At 37.1% G+C, this 17,156-nt stretch overlaps 2 protein-coding genes across 2 annotated transcripts; both read right to left on the reverse strand.

Moving 5' to 3' along the window:
* Positions 1-4,492: 4,492 nt before the first annotated feature.
* Positions 4,493-5,680, reverse strand: LOC143549031 (uncharacterized). Its single transcript, XM_077040048.1, has 2 exons — positions 5,534-5,680; positions 4,493-4,969 (listed from the first exon to the last, which is right to left on the reverse strand). The coding sequence occupies exons 1-2, from the start codon at positions 5,631-5,633 to the stop codon at positions 4,647-4,649; spliced, it is 423 nt and encodes a 140-aa protein (XP_076896163.1). The 5' UTR covers positions 5,634-5,680; the 3' UTR covers positions 4,493-4,646.
* An 8,640-nt stretch (positions 5,681-14,320) lies between these two features.
* On the reverse strand, positions 14,321-15,551 carry LOC143549032 (uncharacterized). Its single transcript, XM_077040049.1, has 2 exons — positions 15,240-15,551; positions 14,321-14,753 (listed from the first exon to the last, which is right to left on the reverse strand). The coding sequence occupies exons 1-2, from the start codon at positions 15,340-15,342 to the stop codon at positions 14,482-14,484; spliced, it is 375 nt and encodes a 124-aa protein (XP_076896164.1). The 5' UTR covers positions 15,343-15,551; the 3' UTR covers positions 14,321-14,481.
* Between the last annotated feature and the right edge of the window lie 1,605 nt (positions 15,552-17,156).

The raw sequence follows: 17,156 nt of genomic DNA on the forward strand, positions 1-17,156 counted from the left end.
ATATATTACCGGAAATCTGGGCAGGACAAGGGAAAAGACGAAGGCAGAGAGAGGAGGCGGCTGAGGAACAACGGCAGAGGGCAAGGAGAAGAGAGCAGAGGAGAGTTTGAGTGTTTGTGTGTGTAGTGTTAAATAACAAGAAAATAGTATTATATATAGGGAAACCCTAGGGAACACAGTCCCTTAAAAAGAGGAAAAAGATCTTATCAAATCAAGCAAAAGATATTAAAAAGCACAAGAAGCCAAAAGCAAAAGATATCAAAAGATATGGCAGCCGGGGAACAGGAAAAAGGGCTGACAGGTTACAGAATAAAGCATGGGAGGAGTCAGATAAAGGTACTGGTCAAGGCATGGGAAAAGCAGATTTCAAAAGATTATGTCAGTCACTTTTTCTGTCAACCAATAGGATTGGTGCGCATGCTGCGCCGAAAGTGGCTTTTCGGACAGATGTCGGAACTGACCTAAAGAGCTCAACAAAAGATAAGATATCTTAAAAGAATACAGGCTGACCTAAACAGAAGAAAAGACTTAAGGTCTAGCGCGAGAAGATTCGAGCGCACGCGCGAGGGCGAAGGCAGACAGAGGACAATCCTTAGCGCGCCGTGGGAAGAACTAAATCCTTAGCGCGCCGCGGGAAGAACTACCATTCTTAGCGCGCTGCGAGAAGAACTACAATTCTTAGCGCGTCGCGGGAAGAACTACCGTTCTTAGCGCGCTGCGAGAAGAACTACAATTCTTAGCGCGCTGCGAGAACAGCTCGCCTCGCGTATCGCAGGAACAACTGGTCTTCACGCAGGCTTCCTTGTAAGGAGTCTGGCGCGTGGAGCTGCGCAGACAACCTTAGGCGGGAAGAACCAAAGGACAAACAAAGAGAAGAGAAAAAAGGGGGTTTCCAGACTTAAGGGTTAAGCAAAGGGACGGGACGGCGACAAAAAGAGAGAAAAGAGGCGGGACGGCGACAAGAGAGAGAAAGAGGCGGGACGGCGACAAGAAAGAGAAAAGAGGCGGGACGGCGACAAGAGAGAAAAGAGGCGGGACGGCGACAAGAAAGAGAAAGAGGCGGGACGGCGGGAAGGAAAATTATTATTAGTAAGTAATATAAAAATATATATATATATATATATAATTTATTTAATGTTAAATTTACAAAGATTAATAAACAAATTTTAAATCATAAAAAGAATCGGATTCGAAAACGGGTACCTGGGTCGGGTCGGATTGGGCAGATGTCACAGGTTTAACAACCAAAAAAATGATGAGGTGGTTGGCACGGGCGGTTCCACTATGGGTTTGCCTAGTTCACAAGAATTCATTAAGTTTCCAATTTTTAGTATAACGTCCATATAAAAAAATCCAGAGTGAATCAACATATAAAATACGCTGTGAACGTACATATAAAATGACCAAAGGTGCTAATGGTTAAGTCTCTGCTTTATCATTAAAGATACCCGGGTTTTATTCTCCCTTCTTGTGTGTTTTCTAAATTTTTTTATTCAAAACATAATTATGGTTTTCTTCATTTACTCTATAGCCCACACTCTCCATTAGTCATCACAGCCTCCACCCTCTAGCCATAAGCTATGCTGTATACGTTAAGTGCTAGATTCAAGCAAATGTTAAGCCATGTACCATCAAAGACATCAGGGTGATGATGGAAGACTAGGTGAGTAGGTGGTTTTCACTAAATTGGAAACTTGAACTGAATGGGTTTTATCTCACCGCAATGTCGTGCCTTCATGCGAGTGTTCACGGGCGTTGGCCTTAGGTGGGGGATTTTCCAGGATCGAAAGACGAGTGAATACCGATGTGGTGAATTTAGCCAGTAGCCCATTTAAAGTGTTTATTGGCAGTTAAAAAAATGTTTTAACGGTAGGAAAAAAGAGGTCACCAGCTCACTAGTTTGGTTGCACCAATGGCAAACGCATGTGAATTATCTTCTGTTTGTTTTTTAATGCAGGCGTTTTTATTTTAGTTATTGTATTGTATCTATATTAAGTGATTAACCTTACCTGACCTATATAAATAAACCAACCAGAAAATTTTTATGTCCAGTAATCTGATATCAAAGCATCTACAATTAGTTAATTTACTAGAAAAAAAAATAGCAGAAGGTCCACAACACATTGTGTTAAGGGATCTAGAATATTATATGTTTAGCAAAAACACATGACAATGGAGCCATGACTAATTAATTAATTTTTTTATGTTTCTTTATTTTGAATGTTGCTCTCACAGGGTTTGTATCACTTCTTACGGCATTTATATTCAATTCAATAAAATATGTGAGTGGAATTTTTTTAATATATAGAGTGATTTAAGGTGTTATAAGTGGAGGAGAGAGAAATACAGTAATTTTTTTTGTATGTTTGAAAAGTTACTGTTCATTCTCTTTAATTTTTTATTATATTTTGAAAGTGGTTGTAAATGAAGGAAAGAGAAATTGTAATGATAAAAGTATGATAAGTTCTCATATATTGTTACCAAAAAAAATATACAACTTATTATTTTTGTTACTATTGATGTACGAAATTTGTTACATATGGATGATTTCTCATGAAATTTGCAAGCGGGCGTGAAACCAAACGTGTCACATAAGGTGTCTGATGTTTATAAACAACGTAAATGATGACAATAAAAAAAATTCCTATGCATTTAATAATTAAGTATAAAAATACAATTGTGTGTAATATGCTCAATAATCTAATCCAAAAAAAAAAAAAAAATAGACCGCCTCCAATACGTAAGTGAGCCATGTCTAAATCACAATTAATTAACATAACAGAAATATAGAAAAGAACCAACAACCACCATTAACTAAGCTTAAATAAACTCTTTTAATCTAAACAAGCACAACAACATGAAGCTTGGATCTAAGACTGTTAATTGTTAAACATCGAAACGTTCCTTTTTTTCCGGGTCACATTTGCATTGAATTATGATACATGAATATGAAAACTGAAACACAAATATAATTCAGTTAATATCTATAGGCATTCACCTGGTCCGGTGCCGGTGTTTTGTTTCCATCTTTAAAGTCTTCTTGTACATAATATCTGCTAGATCAGATGTCACTATTTTGCTTCTAATTCAACCTTGCTTTGTATTATAAGTTTGAATTTACGCACATGCCGAGTTTGAAATGGGTGGGGGTCAATTGCCACGCATATGGTTCGGTGCACATGTGGGGGAGATTAGACATCATGACACCATTAACACAAACAACATTTCATCGAATCGAACACATGGTGTGTAACTGTGTACACCAGAACCAAAGCAACACTCGATTTTGATGAACTTAAATCTGTACATTTGACTTTACCATAACATTTGACTTGTCCTTACTTGAAGGTATGGATAGGCTGTTTTAGCTATTCATGTGACTTAAAACATGAAGAATCATTCGACATTAAAGTGAAAGTCAAAAATTACCTTTTGTCAAATACTATCGGCAAGTTAAATATTAGTAGGTACATATTGAACACGAAGAAACTAATAGCTATAACCATAAGTTTGATGAAATGCATATGAATAATATGGTGTTTCATACACTAATGAAATACATATTTGACAGCTAAATATTTGGCATTGATATTGCCACACCGGAGTGTAGGTGGACCCAGAACAATAATAAGTAACTCTTGTAAAACGTACAGATATATTATCCAACGAATCTTGGAAACTACGTCTGTCATGAATAATATCGGACTATGTATTGGAGTAACAATACCAACATAGTAACATAACGATGCAAACATCAAAAGAACTAAAGGCCACTAGCTATATATCTAATATTAAGGAAGTTATGTTGGTTATTTCTTGCACCATCCATATACGGGTTCCACATGATGTAGAGGACCAAAATTCATGCCATGTAGCCACGCTCATTAGTAGTGGGTTAGTGTCATAGTGGGTTTTTTAGTTGTTTTGCGTTGTAGCCTATAGAACTATAGAAGGAGATTATGAATTGAGTACCAATATTTTTTTGTGAATCATTTACTTGTATGATTGTTTGGAAGACTAACCTTCTCGAATCAGCTCTATAAGCTAGTCTAGCAATCCTTTCTACCATCCACAGATTAGCAATATATTGTATTCGTTTGTATTTGTAAATATGTGTGAACCCACGGGTGGGCAAAAGTGAAATTGCATTAATTTTGATGTTATTCTACTATTCTCATGAAATAGCGTTAAAAATGGTGGAAGGTTAATCACACATCATGTGATGACATTGATAACCGAAAGACAAAGGTACACGCACCAATCGGCGGTGTCCCGATGGTTGAGTGTTATGTGCCTTATGTCAAAGGCTTGATGCAAAACTACTATCGAACCGGGGGTCTCACCAGAAACAGCCTCTCTATTTCTAAATGATAGAGGTTATAAGGCTGCCTATATCTTACTCTTATCAGACTCTACTATAGCTTTACTATTGGTGAGATATTGATGATGATAATGTTTGTAATTGTAAATACACTAAAATGAATACAAAAGCGAGAACACACACATCAACTTTTATTTATTTAACGTATTCGTTTAAGTACAAGATTCATTTTACTAAGACATTATATTGCACGTATATATATGTCGAAAGCGGTACGTACGTAACAACTAACATGACGAATTATGGCTCCATCAAGATGCTTAGATCAATTGTGAGTTTGTGCCGCATGAGCTTGTTTATACGCAGTTGCCTCTGCAAGAGTGTTGCAACACCTACATCCACCATTGTAGTAACCTCGTCCGCCACAACAACCATACCTACAATATCCTCCTCCATGGCCTCCACCGTTGTTGTATCCACCACGTCCACCACCGTTGTTGTACCCCCCACGGCCACCACCGTTGTTGTAGCCTCCACGTCCACCACCGTTGTTGTAGCCTCCACGTCCACCACCGTTGTAGTAGCCGCCTCGTCCACCATTGTAGTACCCGCGGTCATCATGATCATACTTTGCATCTTTTACCTCACCTGCATCATTGATTGCATGCATCATCATGCATGATCATATGTTATTAATACTAATGCATGTTATATATAATATTTAATAGTGCTAAGATCAAATAAACCGTTTTTAAGATAATTAGAAACATATAAATAACTAGAATAATTATGCTAACATCAGAAACCATATTATTACGTATTCTACTGTTTTAAAATACACTTTATTTTTGAAAGTGTGATTACTCTAGTTCACATATGTAGAGTAAAAATAATTACTCTAATTATATTTAATAGTTTAAATCTAACGCATGTTATATATAATATTTAATAGTTTTAAGATCAAATAAACCGTTTTTATGATAATTAGAAACGTATAAATAACTAGAATAATTATGCTAACATCTGAAAACATATTATTTCGCATTCTACGGTGTTTGAAATACATTTTATTTTTTGTTGTGTAATTACTTTAGTTTAAATCTATAGAGTAAAAATAATTACTCTATTTATTTATATGTTTAGTATATTAATTTCATTTGCACCGGATCTCAGCCTATATTACATAAATATGCGAAACAACGATTTACTCACTCTCGTTGGAGGCCACTTCCTTAGCTGCGGCGATTTCAGATATAACAAGGAGAACAGTTGCAAAAGCAAGGGCGGCAAGAAGGAATTTCTTTGAAGCCATGTTTGACTTGTTTATGTGAAACGAAGTATATGGAAGATAGAAGAAGGATGAAGGATGAAGAATGAAGAACTACACTTGTGTATTTATACAAAAATTTGCATTGGTGCAATTTTATTGCAATTTGGTTGGCTGGTGAGGAGATGGGGCCAAGCTTTCATTGCCTTTGACATTTCTAAATAATAAAACATTAAAGCCATTCTTATCCTATTGTGGTCTACGTATCTATATATCTTTTGCATTTATAACTACCCAAATACTATACGATTCTTAATGAGACGAACGATATGTCAACCGTTTATACTGATTTTGACGCTTCATGTCTAGTTCATCCACGAACATCATCAAGGAGAAAACCTAGTAGTGTGGAAAAACCTCTTTAAGTCATGTTTCTAACTCAAGATCTTAACATGTTAATCCTTAATAATTACTCTCATGTCATTTGACAAGAAGGTCAATTTTACGTACCAATATTAATTGTATTTAGTTTCTAAAAAGATAAGTAATAAAGACAACTTGAAACCACACACGATTCTAGACATATGCATAATTATGTGGCGAGGTCAGTTTTTCTTTCATCTATGTATTTATAGATCCTATTGGTGTTAGCCTGTTAGGCGTACGCTGAGGAATTTGCGGAAGACTAATATTAGAAAACAAAATAAAATAAAGTAATAAAAATGTGATTTTACTTATGATCTATACTAATCTCTTTGTTAATATATATAACACTAGTTTGTGTCCCCCGTATTACGGGGGCTGTTTTACATTATTCTTTTATGATATTTATATACTACTTAAAAGTTTAATTTTATTTTGTTGTAAGAAAATTAATAATATACTTAGAGTTTGATGATAAAAGGTTTCACAAATAACTAAGATGTTATAACCCGGTGTAAAAGTTATCTGGGTTTGGTGAGATCTAAGACCCGCTTATTTTTTTGCTATAAAATTGTTTCTTAATTATAAATAATATCTTTTAAAAAAACATATAATAATTTATAGTATATCCCTATTTTATAGGATTTTCACATCAATAATTTGGTGAGATTGATTTTTAATTTAATGGGATGTTATAACCCGTTTAAGGAATATCTGGGTTTGGTAAGATCCATACCCGTGAATTCGTGTTAAATGCATGAGACGCCTCCATTTAAATATCAAGCAATCTGGTGGCTTCCAGAAAAGGAGAGGGAGCGACCACATCGCGACACATAGAATTTTTAAGTTTTCGTTTATATATATTATTATAGATACACATGCGTAACTATATATGTGTACATGTGTATGTATTATGATATTTCTTCTTCTTCTTTTTTTTTATCAATAAGATGTTTTGCTATTTACATATACAACCATATAAGTCGCAACGGGGGAGTATATGACCAAACCTGACAAGAAAAAGGTTGAAGTTATAGAATTGGAAAAGACTTTAAATTTAGTTGGCATTATTGAAAGCCACTCACCAACGAGTTACCTCCAACACGCTTATCCATTATAAGTTATCTAGTTCTAAATGTGTTAATAGCACGAATCAAGTAATGTAATGTATATAACATAGTACAATTATAGTGTAATGTAATTACAACATACTATAATTACACTACGATGTAATTATATAATTACAAACTTGTATATATGATGATTACACATGTATCTATAAAGAAAACCCGGACCCTGTTGAAAAACCCTAAATCCCGTCACCCCCTTCCCCCTCACCGCCTCCTCCGACCGCCGCCCGTCCACCTCCACCTAGACCAGCCATCCAGCATCTCCGTCAACCGTCACCCGTCACCCGCCACCCAGCACCTCCGTCACCCGTCAACCCACCCAGCACCTCCGTCACCCAGCACCTTCGTCATCCGTCACCCGTCACCTCCATCACCTAGACCAGAGTACTAAAACCCTAGCCCCCTCTCTTCAACCCACCCTTCTCGTCACCCCCCTCCCCCCCCCCCCCCACCGCCACCTCCGACCGCTGCCCGTCCACCTCCACCTCCGGCAGCCACCCAGCACCTCCGGCCCTGACCCTCCATCTCCGGCTGCAAGTCTCATGATTTCTTATTTTTTAGGCGCTTGGAAGATGTAGCACAGACTAAGCAGCTTGTCAAACGATCTGATCGAAATATTAATCTCCAAAAATCTCGGGCGATCCACGGCGGCATGGATTCAGAAGAATGGGAACAAACACGTAATCGGAAAGGGAAACGGAATGATCATCAGGCTCAAGGTAATAACAAGGTTTTATCGAAGTTTTTTGTCTCAAATCTTCCCCCAAAGTGTTCTTCGCAAGAATTAAAAGATGTTATGGGTAGCTTTGGTCGTTACGAAGGTTCCTATATAGCTAGGAAGCTGGATAAATGGGGCAAGAGGTTTGCTTTCGTATCGTTTTCCGAGGTGAAAGATGTCAAACAGTTGGGAGATGAGTTATCAGATGTATGGATCGGTTCGTATAAGTTGTTTATTGCGATTGCTCGGTTTGTGGATGGTGAGAATCTAGATAGACCCGATTCTGGTAATAGGAGGAAGACGGCTTCGGTTCCTGTTAATAGCCATGCAAAACCTAGTGGTCAAGCAAACCCTAGTTCCGAAGGATCCGATAGGAATGGGGTTCCTTATGAATCAGTTGGTAATGGGCGTTCTTTTGTTGATTCTTTGTTAAATCGGAACAAAGTAGATGAGATTAAGGTGGATGATTCGGTGGAACGGTTTTCTCATTGGAAGGGATGTGCTCTTACGGGGAGGGTGGTGAATCTTCACACGTTAACTTCTTTGAAAAAGTTGGTTCGGAAGCATGGTTGGAGATCATTAGATATTAAGTATCTGGGAGGGCTTTCAGTGGTGTTGGTATTCTACGTTAGTGGGGATAGGGATGCCTTCCTGAATGACAAAGGCAAATGGTCAGACTGGTTTGAGTTTTTAGAACCTTAGTCTGATAGAACTAGTGTGGAGGAGGGTCGGATCTCCTGGCTCCAAGTTCATGGGGTTCCGGCTCAGTTGGTGTTAGACGAGGTATGCGATTTGATTGGAAGCAGATTTGGCAAGGTGGTTCAATCGGCTTCATTATCAGGTGAAGAGAACAACTTATCGTATACTCTCATCGGTGTGTTGAGTAAAGAGTGCAAACGGATTGTGGATCGGGTGGACATTAATTGGAGGGGAAAAATTTTTAAAGTGTGGGTGGATGAAGATGTTGGGGAATGGATACCGGAATGTGTAGTAGAGTATGAAGAGGATGTTGGTTCCGTTTTACCGGAGGAGGATAAGTGTGATGATAATATTGTGCAGGATGAGTTTCATAATGTGCATCGTGAAGAGGGCGAATGTTCTCAAGCTAATGAGTTTTCTGTCAGGGAACATGTTGTTAATGGTTTGGATGGTTGTGTGAACGATAATTCTAACGTGATGGTCGGTGAGTGTTCGAACTCTTATGATCATTCTAATGAGGAGGTGGTCGACAATGGTAACGTTGATAGTACAAATGTTTCTGTGTTGAAAGGCAAGGGACATAAGAAGTTCAGACGGAAGTCTTTATTTTCTAATCGGAGTGGGGGTAGTGGTTCTAGGGAGCGTCCTAAGAAGAGACCAAGGGAGGATAAAGATATGTTTGATCTTGATAGGTTTATCGGTATTATGCACGTGCCTTCGGATGTTACTAGGGGTATCGAGACAGGTGTTGAAGGAATGTTCTTAACACCGGATCTTAACAAAGGGATGTCTACTAATACGGAGGTGGTTCGAGACATCGAGGGAGAGACTGCGGAGCCCTCGATGATTGGTAGAGGTATTGATCCGGTGCAACACCAAGGTCCGATTGAGGTGGAGTTGGAGAAGACCATTGAGTTGAGTAAGGCGTTAGGTGTTGAGAATTTGCAAGATTTTGTTTCTAATGTTAAAGAGGTTCTTGTTTCCGAAGGCTATCAAGAAGGTGTTCAATGAATGTTTTTTCTCTGAACATTCGTGGGTTAGGGAGTTCTAGCAAAGCCGATTGGATTCGAGGTCTTCGAGTCCTTCATGAGGTTAGTTTTATTGTTTTACAAGAGTCGCAATTTGTTTCCTTGGATTCTGTGGATGTGGGACGGTTTTGGGGTTATGGTGAGTATTCATTTGATTGGGTTCCTTCGTCTGGAAGGTCGGGTGGGTTATTATCGATCTGGGATTCCCAAGTCTTTCGTATGGAAAGGGTGGTCAAGAATAATAATTGGCTTTTAGTTTCGGGCACTGTGAAAGGAAAGAGTAGCTTGTTTCATATTCTCAATGTTTATTCTCCTCAAAATCTAGTTACTAAACGAGCACTTTGGGGGGAAATTCGTGATTTGATCGGGGAGGGTAATGGGAGGTGGATTGTGGCAGGAGATTTTAACTCGGTTCGGTGTGCCGAGGATAGGCGGAATTCTTTGTTTATTGTGGGTGAGGCCAATGAGTTTAACGATTTCATTGATGATTCGAATCTTCACGAGTACTCCTTGAAAGGGAGGCGTTTTACTTTTGTTGCAGGAAATAAATTAAGCCGTATTGACAGAATCTTCGTTAATTGGGATTTCTTTATGGAATGGCCGTGTGCGGAGTATATTGCTCTCGAAAGGAATAATCCGGATTATAGTCCGTTGGTTTTGAAAATTGGTTCTTCCAAGAACTATGGTCCCAAACCGTTTAGGTTTTTCAATTCTTGGCTTGGTAGAGAGGATTTTGGGACGTTGGTTAAGAAGACGCTTGTTGATGGCTCGTTTCATGGTTCTCCGGACGCGAGATTGTTGTATAAATTTAAAGCTTTGCGTGTTGCTATCTCTAGATGGGCGATCGATTGTAAAGCCAAAGAAAAGGAGGAAAGGGTTTTATTGGAGCAAGAGTTGCGTGATTTGGACCAAACCATGGAGGTTCGGGATTTGTTGGAAGAAGAGACATGGTCTTTAAGCGAAATTAAAAGACGGCTAGGCGAGTTGGATAATCATTATTACCGGGATTTGAAGCAAAAGGCTCGGTGTAATTGGGCGATTCATGGAGACGAAAATTCTCGATTTTTTCACGGTTTTATTAATAAACGTAAAGCTTCAAATTATTTTCCGGGTTTGGAAGTGAATGGGGCGTGGGAAACAAACCCGGTTCTCATTAAAAAGGAAGTTTTGCGTTTCTTTGCTGGGAAGTTTAAAGAATCTATTACACATCGGCCTCGGTTGATTGGGTATGGGTTTTCGGTCTTGTCTTCGGTGGAGGCGGATTTTTTGATAAGTGATTTTTCCGTGCATGAGATCAAGAAGGCGGTTTTTGAATGCGGTGATGACAAAGCTCCTGGGCCGGATGGTTTTAATTTTAGGTTCATTCGGTTTTTTTGGGAGTTGTTCGAGAAGGATTTTGCGGATATTCTTGATCATTTTCATAGTGTTAAAAGTTTTTGCTCGGGGGTTGGTTCGTCTTTTATCACCTTAATTCCTAAGGTAAACAATCCGTCATCTTTGGGGGATTTTAGACCGATAAGTCTCATTGGTTGTATTTTAAAGACTGTGTCGAAGGTGTTAGTGAATCGACTCAAAACGGTTATGAATAAGATTGTCTCAGAGCATCAGTCGGCTTTCTTATCCGGGAGATATATTCTTGATGGCCCTTTGGTGGCTAATGAGGTTATTGCTTGGACTAAGAAGAGGGAGAGAAGAATTTTTATGTTCAAGATTGACTTCGATAAAGCCTATGATAATGTGAATTGGGAGTTCTTGTTGTCGGTTCTTTCTCAGATGGGTTTTCCTTCGGTCTGGTGCGATTGGATTAGTGGTATTTTGTTGGCGACCAGATCATCTGTTCTTGTTAATGGATCTCCTACATTCGAATTTGGGTGTCATAAAGGCATTCGTCAAGGTGACCCGCTATCGCCTTTTCTTTTTATTATTCTTATGGAGGCTTTTTCAGGTATGTTGAAACAAGCCTGTGATATAGGTGCGTTTCATGGTATTACTCTTCCTAATGAAGGTCCTACTTTATCCCATCTTTTTTATGCGGATGATGCTATGATTATGGGAGAGTGGTCTTCTTTTAACTTTGATAACTTGAAACGTATTCTTCGCATATTTTACTTGTGTTCGGGGCTAAAGATTAATCTCCATAAATCAGTGTTATTTGGAGTAGGTGTAGAAGATGGTGAGATCGATATCCAAGCTGGTTTCATGGGTTGTAAGCCGGGTAGAATCCCGTTTTCTTATCTAGGGATTATGGTTGGCGCTAACATGAATAGGGTGGTTAATTGGGAACCGGTTGTGTCCAAGTTCAAGAAGAGGCTTTCTAAATGGAAAGTTAATTCGTTATCTATTGCCGGTCGGTTAACCCTTATTAAATCGGTGCTGGATAGTCTTCCCACTTATTATTTTTCGCTTTTTAAGGCACCAAAGAAGGTTACCAATGATTTAGAAGCTTTGATGAGAAGGTTCTTATGGGGTGGTTCGGATGAAGTGAGGAAGATGTCATGGGTGGCTTGGGAGGTAGTCACCAAACCTATAAAAGAAGGGGGTTTAGGTATCGCTCGTTTAGAGGTTAATAATCAAGCGCTGATTACTAAATGGCTTGGGAGAATTCTTAATGATCATCACGCGATGTGGAGAAGAGTAGTGTTGTCTATTCACGGGTCCTCGCGCTGTTGGGGGCTTGCTCCGGTTAATAATGGGGTTTCTGGGGTTTGGAAGAATTGTGTTATGTTTTGGAACAAATTTAAGGTTGATGGTGTGGGTTTTAATAGAGTGATCCGGGCCACAGTTGGGAATGGTCGCCAAGTTCGGTTTTGGATGGATTTGTGGTTGGGTTCGGCGCCGATTATGGACAAGTATCCGTCCTTATATGCGGTAGAAAATCATAAAAATGTCTTGTTAGCAGATCGGTTGGTGGTCACTGGATCCTCTCGTCGCATTGTGTGGGATTGGCTTAGAGCTCCTTGCTCCCAACAGGAGGTGATCGAGAAGCAAGAGTTGGAAGATCTCCTTCAAGGGGTGGTGATGGTTGACCGTGAAGATTCATGGTCTTGGGCGGTTGGTAGCTGCAAAGAGTTCGAGGTTTCGTCGATTAAAAGATGGATGGTGCGATCCGTTGTGGATGCTGGGAGTTTCGGTTTTCAATGGAGCGATTGGGTTCCGAAAAAATGTAATATTTTTATGTGGAGGGCCGTTCTGGATGGTCTTCCAACCAAGGAGGCTTTAGCTAGACGTCATTTGCATTGTGATGATCATAGTTGCGCTTTATGTGAGAGTAATGAGGAATCGCTCGAGCACTTGTAAACCGGGTGTTTCATTTCTATGGCCGTTTGGAATGCGATTGGTTCATGGTGCAACATCCCTAGATCTTTTGTTTTCCATGTCAATGATTTGGTGGAAGTGCATAAGGTTTGTGGTGCGACGGGGAACAAGAGATTGATTATTCATGGCATTGTCATCATTACTTGTTGGAGGATTTGGCGGGCTAGGAATGAAAAGATTTTTTCGGGCAAGAACACTAAGGTGGTAGAAATGGTTGCGGATATAAAATCTTTGGGTTTTCTTTGGTACAAAAATAGATCTAAGATAGGGGTAGTGGATTGGAAAAGATGGTGTTTATTTGATGTAACGTGATTGTTGTTTTTGGTTTTTGGATTTCGGCGTCTTTCTCCGTCTTGGGGAGAGTCGTTGGTTGTGTTTGTTTTTAATGAAAGTCAATTTTCAAAAAAAAAATATGATGATTACACTAATTGATTGCACAATTAACACGTTTTTTTAGTTTGTACGTTAACTTCCCCACTAGTTCTATATGCAGTTAGCAAAATTAGTTAGAAATCAAGGCTACTCTCGAAAAGATGCATTAATTGACATTGGACGAGACCTTCCAAAATAGCTTCATGCCTCAAATGTATTACTAGATGCTCCATTAAATCAAAGAAACTGGTTGAAAAGACTCGCTACAATATGCAATTGGTTAACAATATTGTTTTGTAATTTTTCAAGTTTAATATTTGTTATTGTTTTGAACAAATCACATAAAAGAAAGTGCACAACGATCCATTATTGCATAACCTATGCAAGACAATTAACCATTCTTCGTACAACAATAAAAGTTTTCAAAGAGAGAAAATATCAAAATGACCATCTTTACCCAATAAATTCCCTTACTAGCCAATCCAACTCAATTATTCTCAAACTAGTCATTTTCTATTTGTTAGATCCGACAAAAAAACTCTCACCCGACCTATATTTGACTGACAGCTGACCGCTTTTGCGTTAACCACCCACCATCTAACACGTGTACTTCTATTCGATCGGCCCCAACAACTTTTTAAAAAACCGACCGAATATAAAAAAAACAATAGTAGATTAAACACCACAGTCGATCAACCAACCTTCTTTGAAAACTTTTTTTGTCTCGGAAATTATTTTACGAGTATGTTAGATTTGTGGGATGAAAATATAGTTCAATCGGCCACGATGATAGCTTTGTCGGCCAAAAATGTAGCTCAATCAGCATGCTTTTAAGAAATTGGTGGTTGTTTTTGTAATTTGTTGGTACTATAGAATAAAACGGTCGGCCAACAAAATAAAATGACTATTTTGGGAATTTTTATTTTTTAGTTAGATTGGCTATTAAGATAATTCGGTGTGTCAAAATAGCCATTTTGGTTATTTTCCCTATAAAAGATATACAAAATAAGCAAGAAGGTAAACTACATGGTGTGTCAAAAGTTTTCTTTTATTCAAAGTAGAAAGGTTAACGAGTACATGGTGATAGACTTATTATATCATATGTGACATTTAAACACTAACGTTTTAAATGCACATATCTATGTTGAAAAAGTACATAATTAAGTAACAACATGATGATGCAATACTCGTTCAAGACACTTAGATAATTAGTTGTGAGTTTGTGTCTCATGAGCTTGTTTGTATGCATTTGCCTCTGCAAGAGTGCGGCAGCAGTTGCACCCTCCATTGTAGTAACGACCACAACAACCATGCCTGCATCCACGGCCGCTGTAACTACCACCGTTGTGGTAGCCGCCACCGTTGTGGTAGCCGCCACCGTTGTTGTATCCACCACGTCCACCACCGTTGTAGTACCCGCCACGTCCACCATTGTAGTATCCATGATCATCATGATGATACTTGGCATCTTCTACCTCACCTACATCATTTCAAGAATGCATGTAATTATTATTATGCATGCACACGTACAAAAAGTAGATAAACATAAGGGAGTCGTGAAATATATTCGAAATTTTATAAAACTTATTTTATTTGAGAAGAAACAAAATATGTTACATTGATTGAAAACCATAAAAATGGATTCTAACACCGGTTCCAATTATATAGGTATTGGTACCAATGTTTGGTCAGTATTGTTTCGGTTTGATTCATTACCGTTTAGGTACCTATAATTGGTATAGTTAATTATGACATAAGAGATACATTATTCTGAACACAACTATGTTTGTTACGGTACGATTACTTATATTAGACTATAGTATATAAAATTATAAATAAAAGGTGAAATTAAAATTAAAGAATATATAAAACATAAAATAAAATTAGGAAAATAACCAAACCTATGCATATATCCAATCAAAAACTATATATATGTTACTTTTTGTTATATAGATAATTAACTCACTCTCATGGTTGGAGGCCAATTCCTTAGCAGAAGCTATTTCAGAAATAACTAGGAGAACAGTTGCAAATGCAAGGGCAACAAGAAGGAATCTCTTTGAAACCATGTTGACTTGTTTCTATAGAAGAAATATATGGAAGAAGGGTGAAGAATGAAGGAGGCTACTTCTGTGTATTTATACAAGAGTTTTTCAAGGATAAAATTTTATTTTAGTTTGGTTGTTTGGTGAGGTGATGGGCAAGCTTTCAACGCTTTTGACTGTTTGATATTATAATAAATCCATTCATATCTTACTTTATGTGCCTATCTTGTTTTTTTTATTAAATTTCAATTATTAAAATTATATATAAGAAAATATAACTATTTGGATTCTCACACGATACGTCATGAAGTCGGTTGGTGGTTTGTTATGATATCAGCACTCGCTATACATAAAGGCTAAAAATTAAAATTGTGATAAGCACAAAAGGATATAATTAGTACATGTTTTAATTGATCAAAAACTATAAGAAAAAATGTTGTTATAAATTACGATAATATTGGTACCAGTATCAATGTTATTAGAAAAGTTTATGCTAAAATGTTGTGAAAAAAAATTGAACACACTTGTGATGAATTCCACATTTTAGAAAATGTTATGTAGTCGATTAAAGTACTTTTTCAGCTCAACTCAATAATTTAATTGGTTATTTGTGTTCGATTCCACCACTAATTGAGGTTGACGAATTAGGTTAGACGGTTGGCTATTCGTTTCTAGGACTAGAGTTTTGCCAAAACTAAACCGTCGTGTATGTTGAGTTGAGAGAACCCTAGTTTAACTTCTTTTTTTTTACAAAATAATTGGATAAATTAGTTAAAAGTGGTATAGGCTAGTAAAGCGTAATGAAATAAAGAAAAACTGCATTTTTTTTTAATCACCTTTTTTAATTACTCCAATGTTTTTCTCCTAACATAGTGCACATGCTTAATTAATAGTGGTATGCCCTCAATATTATTCTCGCTACTAGAAAAAATACCTTTACCAATGTGAAATGCGCGCATTTTAAAGTATAAAAAATTCGTTATCATGCAACTTATTTAAACCATTGATTTTCTTTGATCATTGATTCGATCTTTACTTGTCCGCTCTTACTACACAAGAATACAATATTCTTTTTATTAGAGCATCTCCAATGGGTTGTATTGAATCCCACATGGAGTTGTATCATATTTCAAACACTTAAAATTCACCATTGGAGATGGTTGTCAGTATTGGAACGCATCGGAAATACGGAGCGACGTTTGAAGCTTTCACATGGGGCCCAATAATAATTCACATTAATAATGGAGATATAGAAGTTATTAAATTATTTATTTTTTAACCTAATCTACTATAACAAGGGTTGTAAGTTTTATATTTTTCACTAGCTTTTATCCTTGTATTACGGAGGTTTTTTACGTAATTCAATTATACTATTTAGATTTTTTTTAAATTTTAATTTTATTTATTATAAGAAAATTAATAATATACTTAGAGTTTTATGATGAAACAGGTTTCACAAATAAATGAGATGTTATAATCCGGTTTAAAAGCTATATAGGTTTGGTGAGACCTATAACCCGCTTATTTTTTTTACTATAAAATTTTGTTCATATCATTATAAACTATGTATTTTCAAAAGAATCGGATATTAATTTTTAATATAACGATATTTTATATGATTTCATATCAAATATTAGGTGAGATAACAAACAGAGAGCGTTTAAAGGTTTCATTATATATATTTAAGATTTTTGGTGTTTTTTTCTAAAACTGTAGTATGTTTTAAAATTATTTTTGAGCCGTGTTTATATCTAGTAATTGTCTTTTCTTTATTGATTTTTGTTTTTTTTATATTTTAAGTTATTTAATGTATATAGAATATAAAAATAACAAATTAT

Source organism: Bidens hawaiensis, unplaced genomic scaffold (assembly GCF_021521415.1).
Source record: "Bidens hawaiensis isolate Kalapana, Puna unplaced genomic scaffold, B.hawaiensis_p1.1 tig00015384_1, whole genome shotgun sequence".
NCBI lineage: Eukaryota > Viridiplantae > Streptophyta > Magnoliopsida > Asterales > Asteraceae > Bidens > Bidens hawaiensis.

Excerpts from the sequence above, each read along its gene's own strand:
- LOC143549031 (XM_077040048.1), bottom strand. The coding sequence starts at position 5,633 with ATGGCTTCAAAGAAATTCCTTCTTGCCGCCCTTGCTTTTGCAACTGTT. Across the intron at positions 4,970-5,533 it reads GGAAGTGGCCTCCAACGAGA|GTGAGGTAAAAGATGCAAAG; the intron begins GTGAGTAAATCG and ends TCAATGATGCAG.
- LOC143549032 (XM_077040049.1), bottom strand. The coding sequence starts at position 15,342 with ATGGTTTCAAAGAGATTCCTTCTTGTTGCCCTTGCATTTGCAACTGTT. Across the intron at positions 14,754-15,239 it reads ATTGGCCTCCAACCATGAGA|GTGAGGTAGAAGATGCCAAG; the intron begins GTGAGTTAATTA and ends GAAATGATGTAG.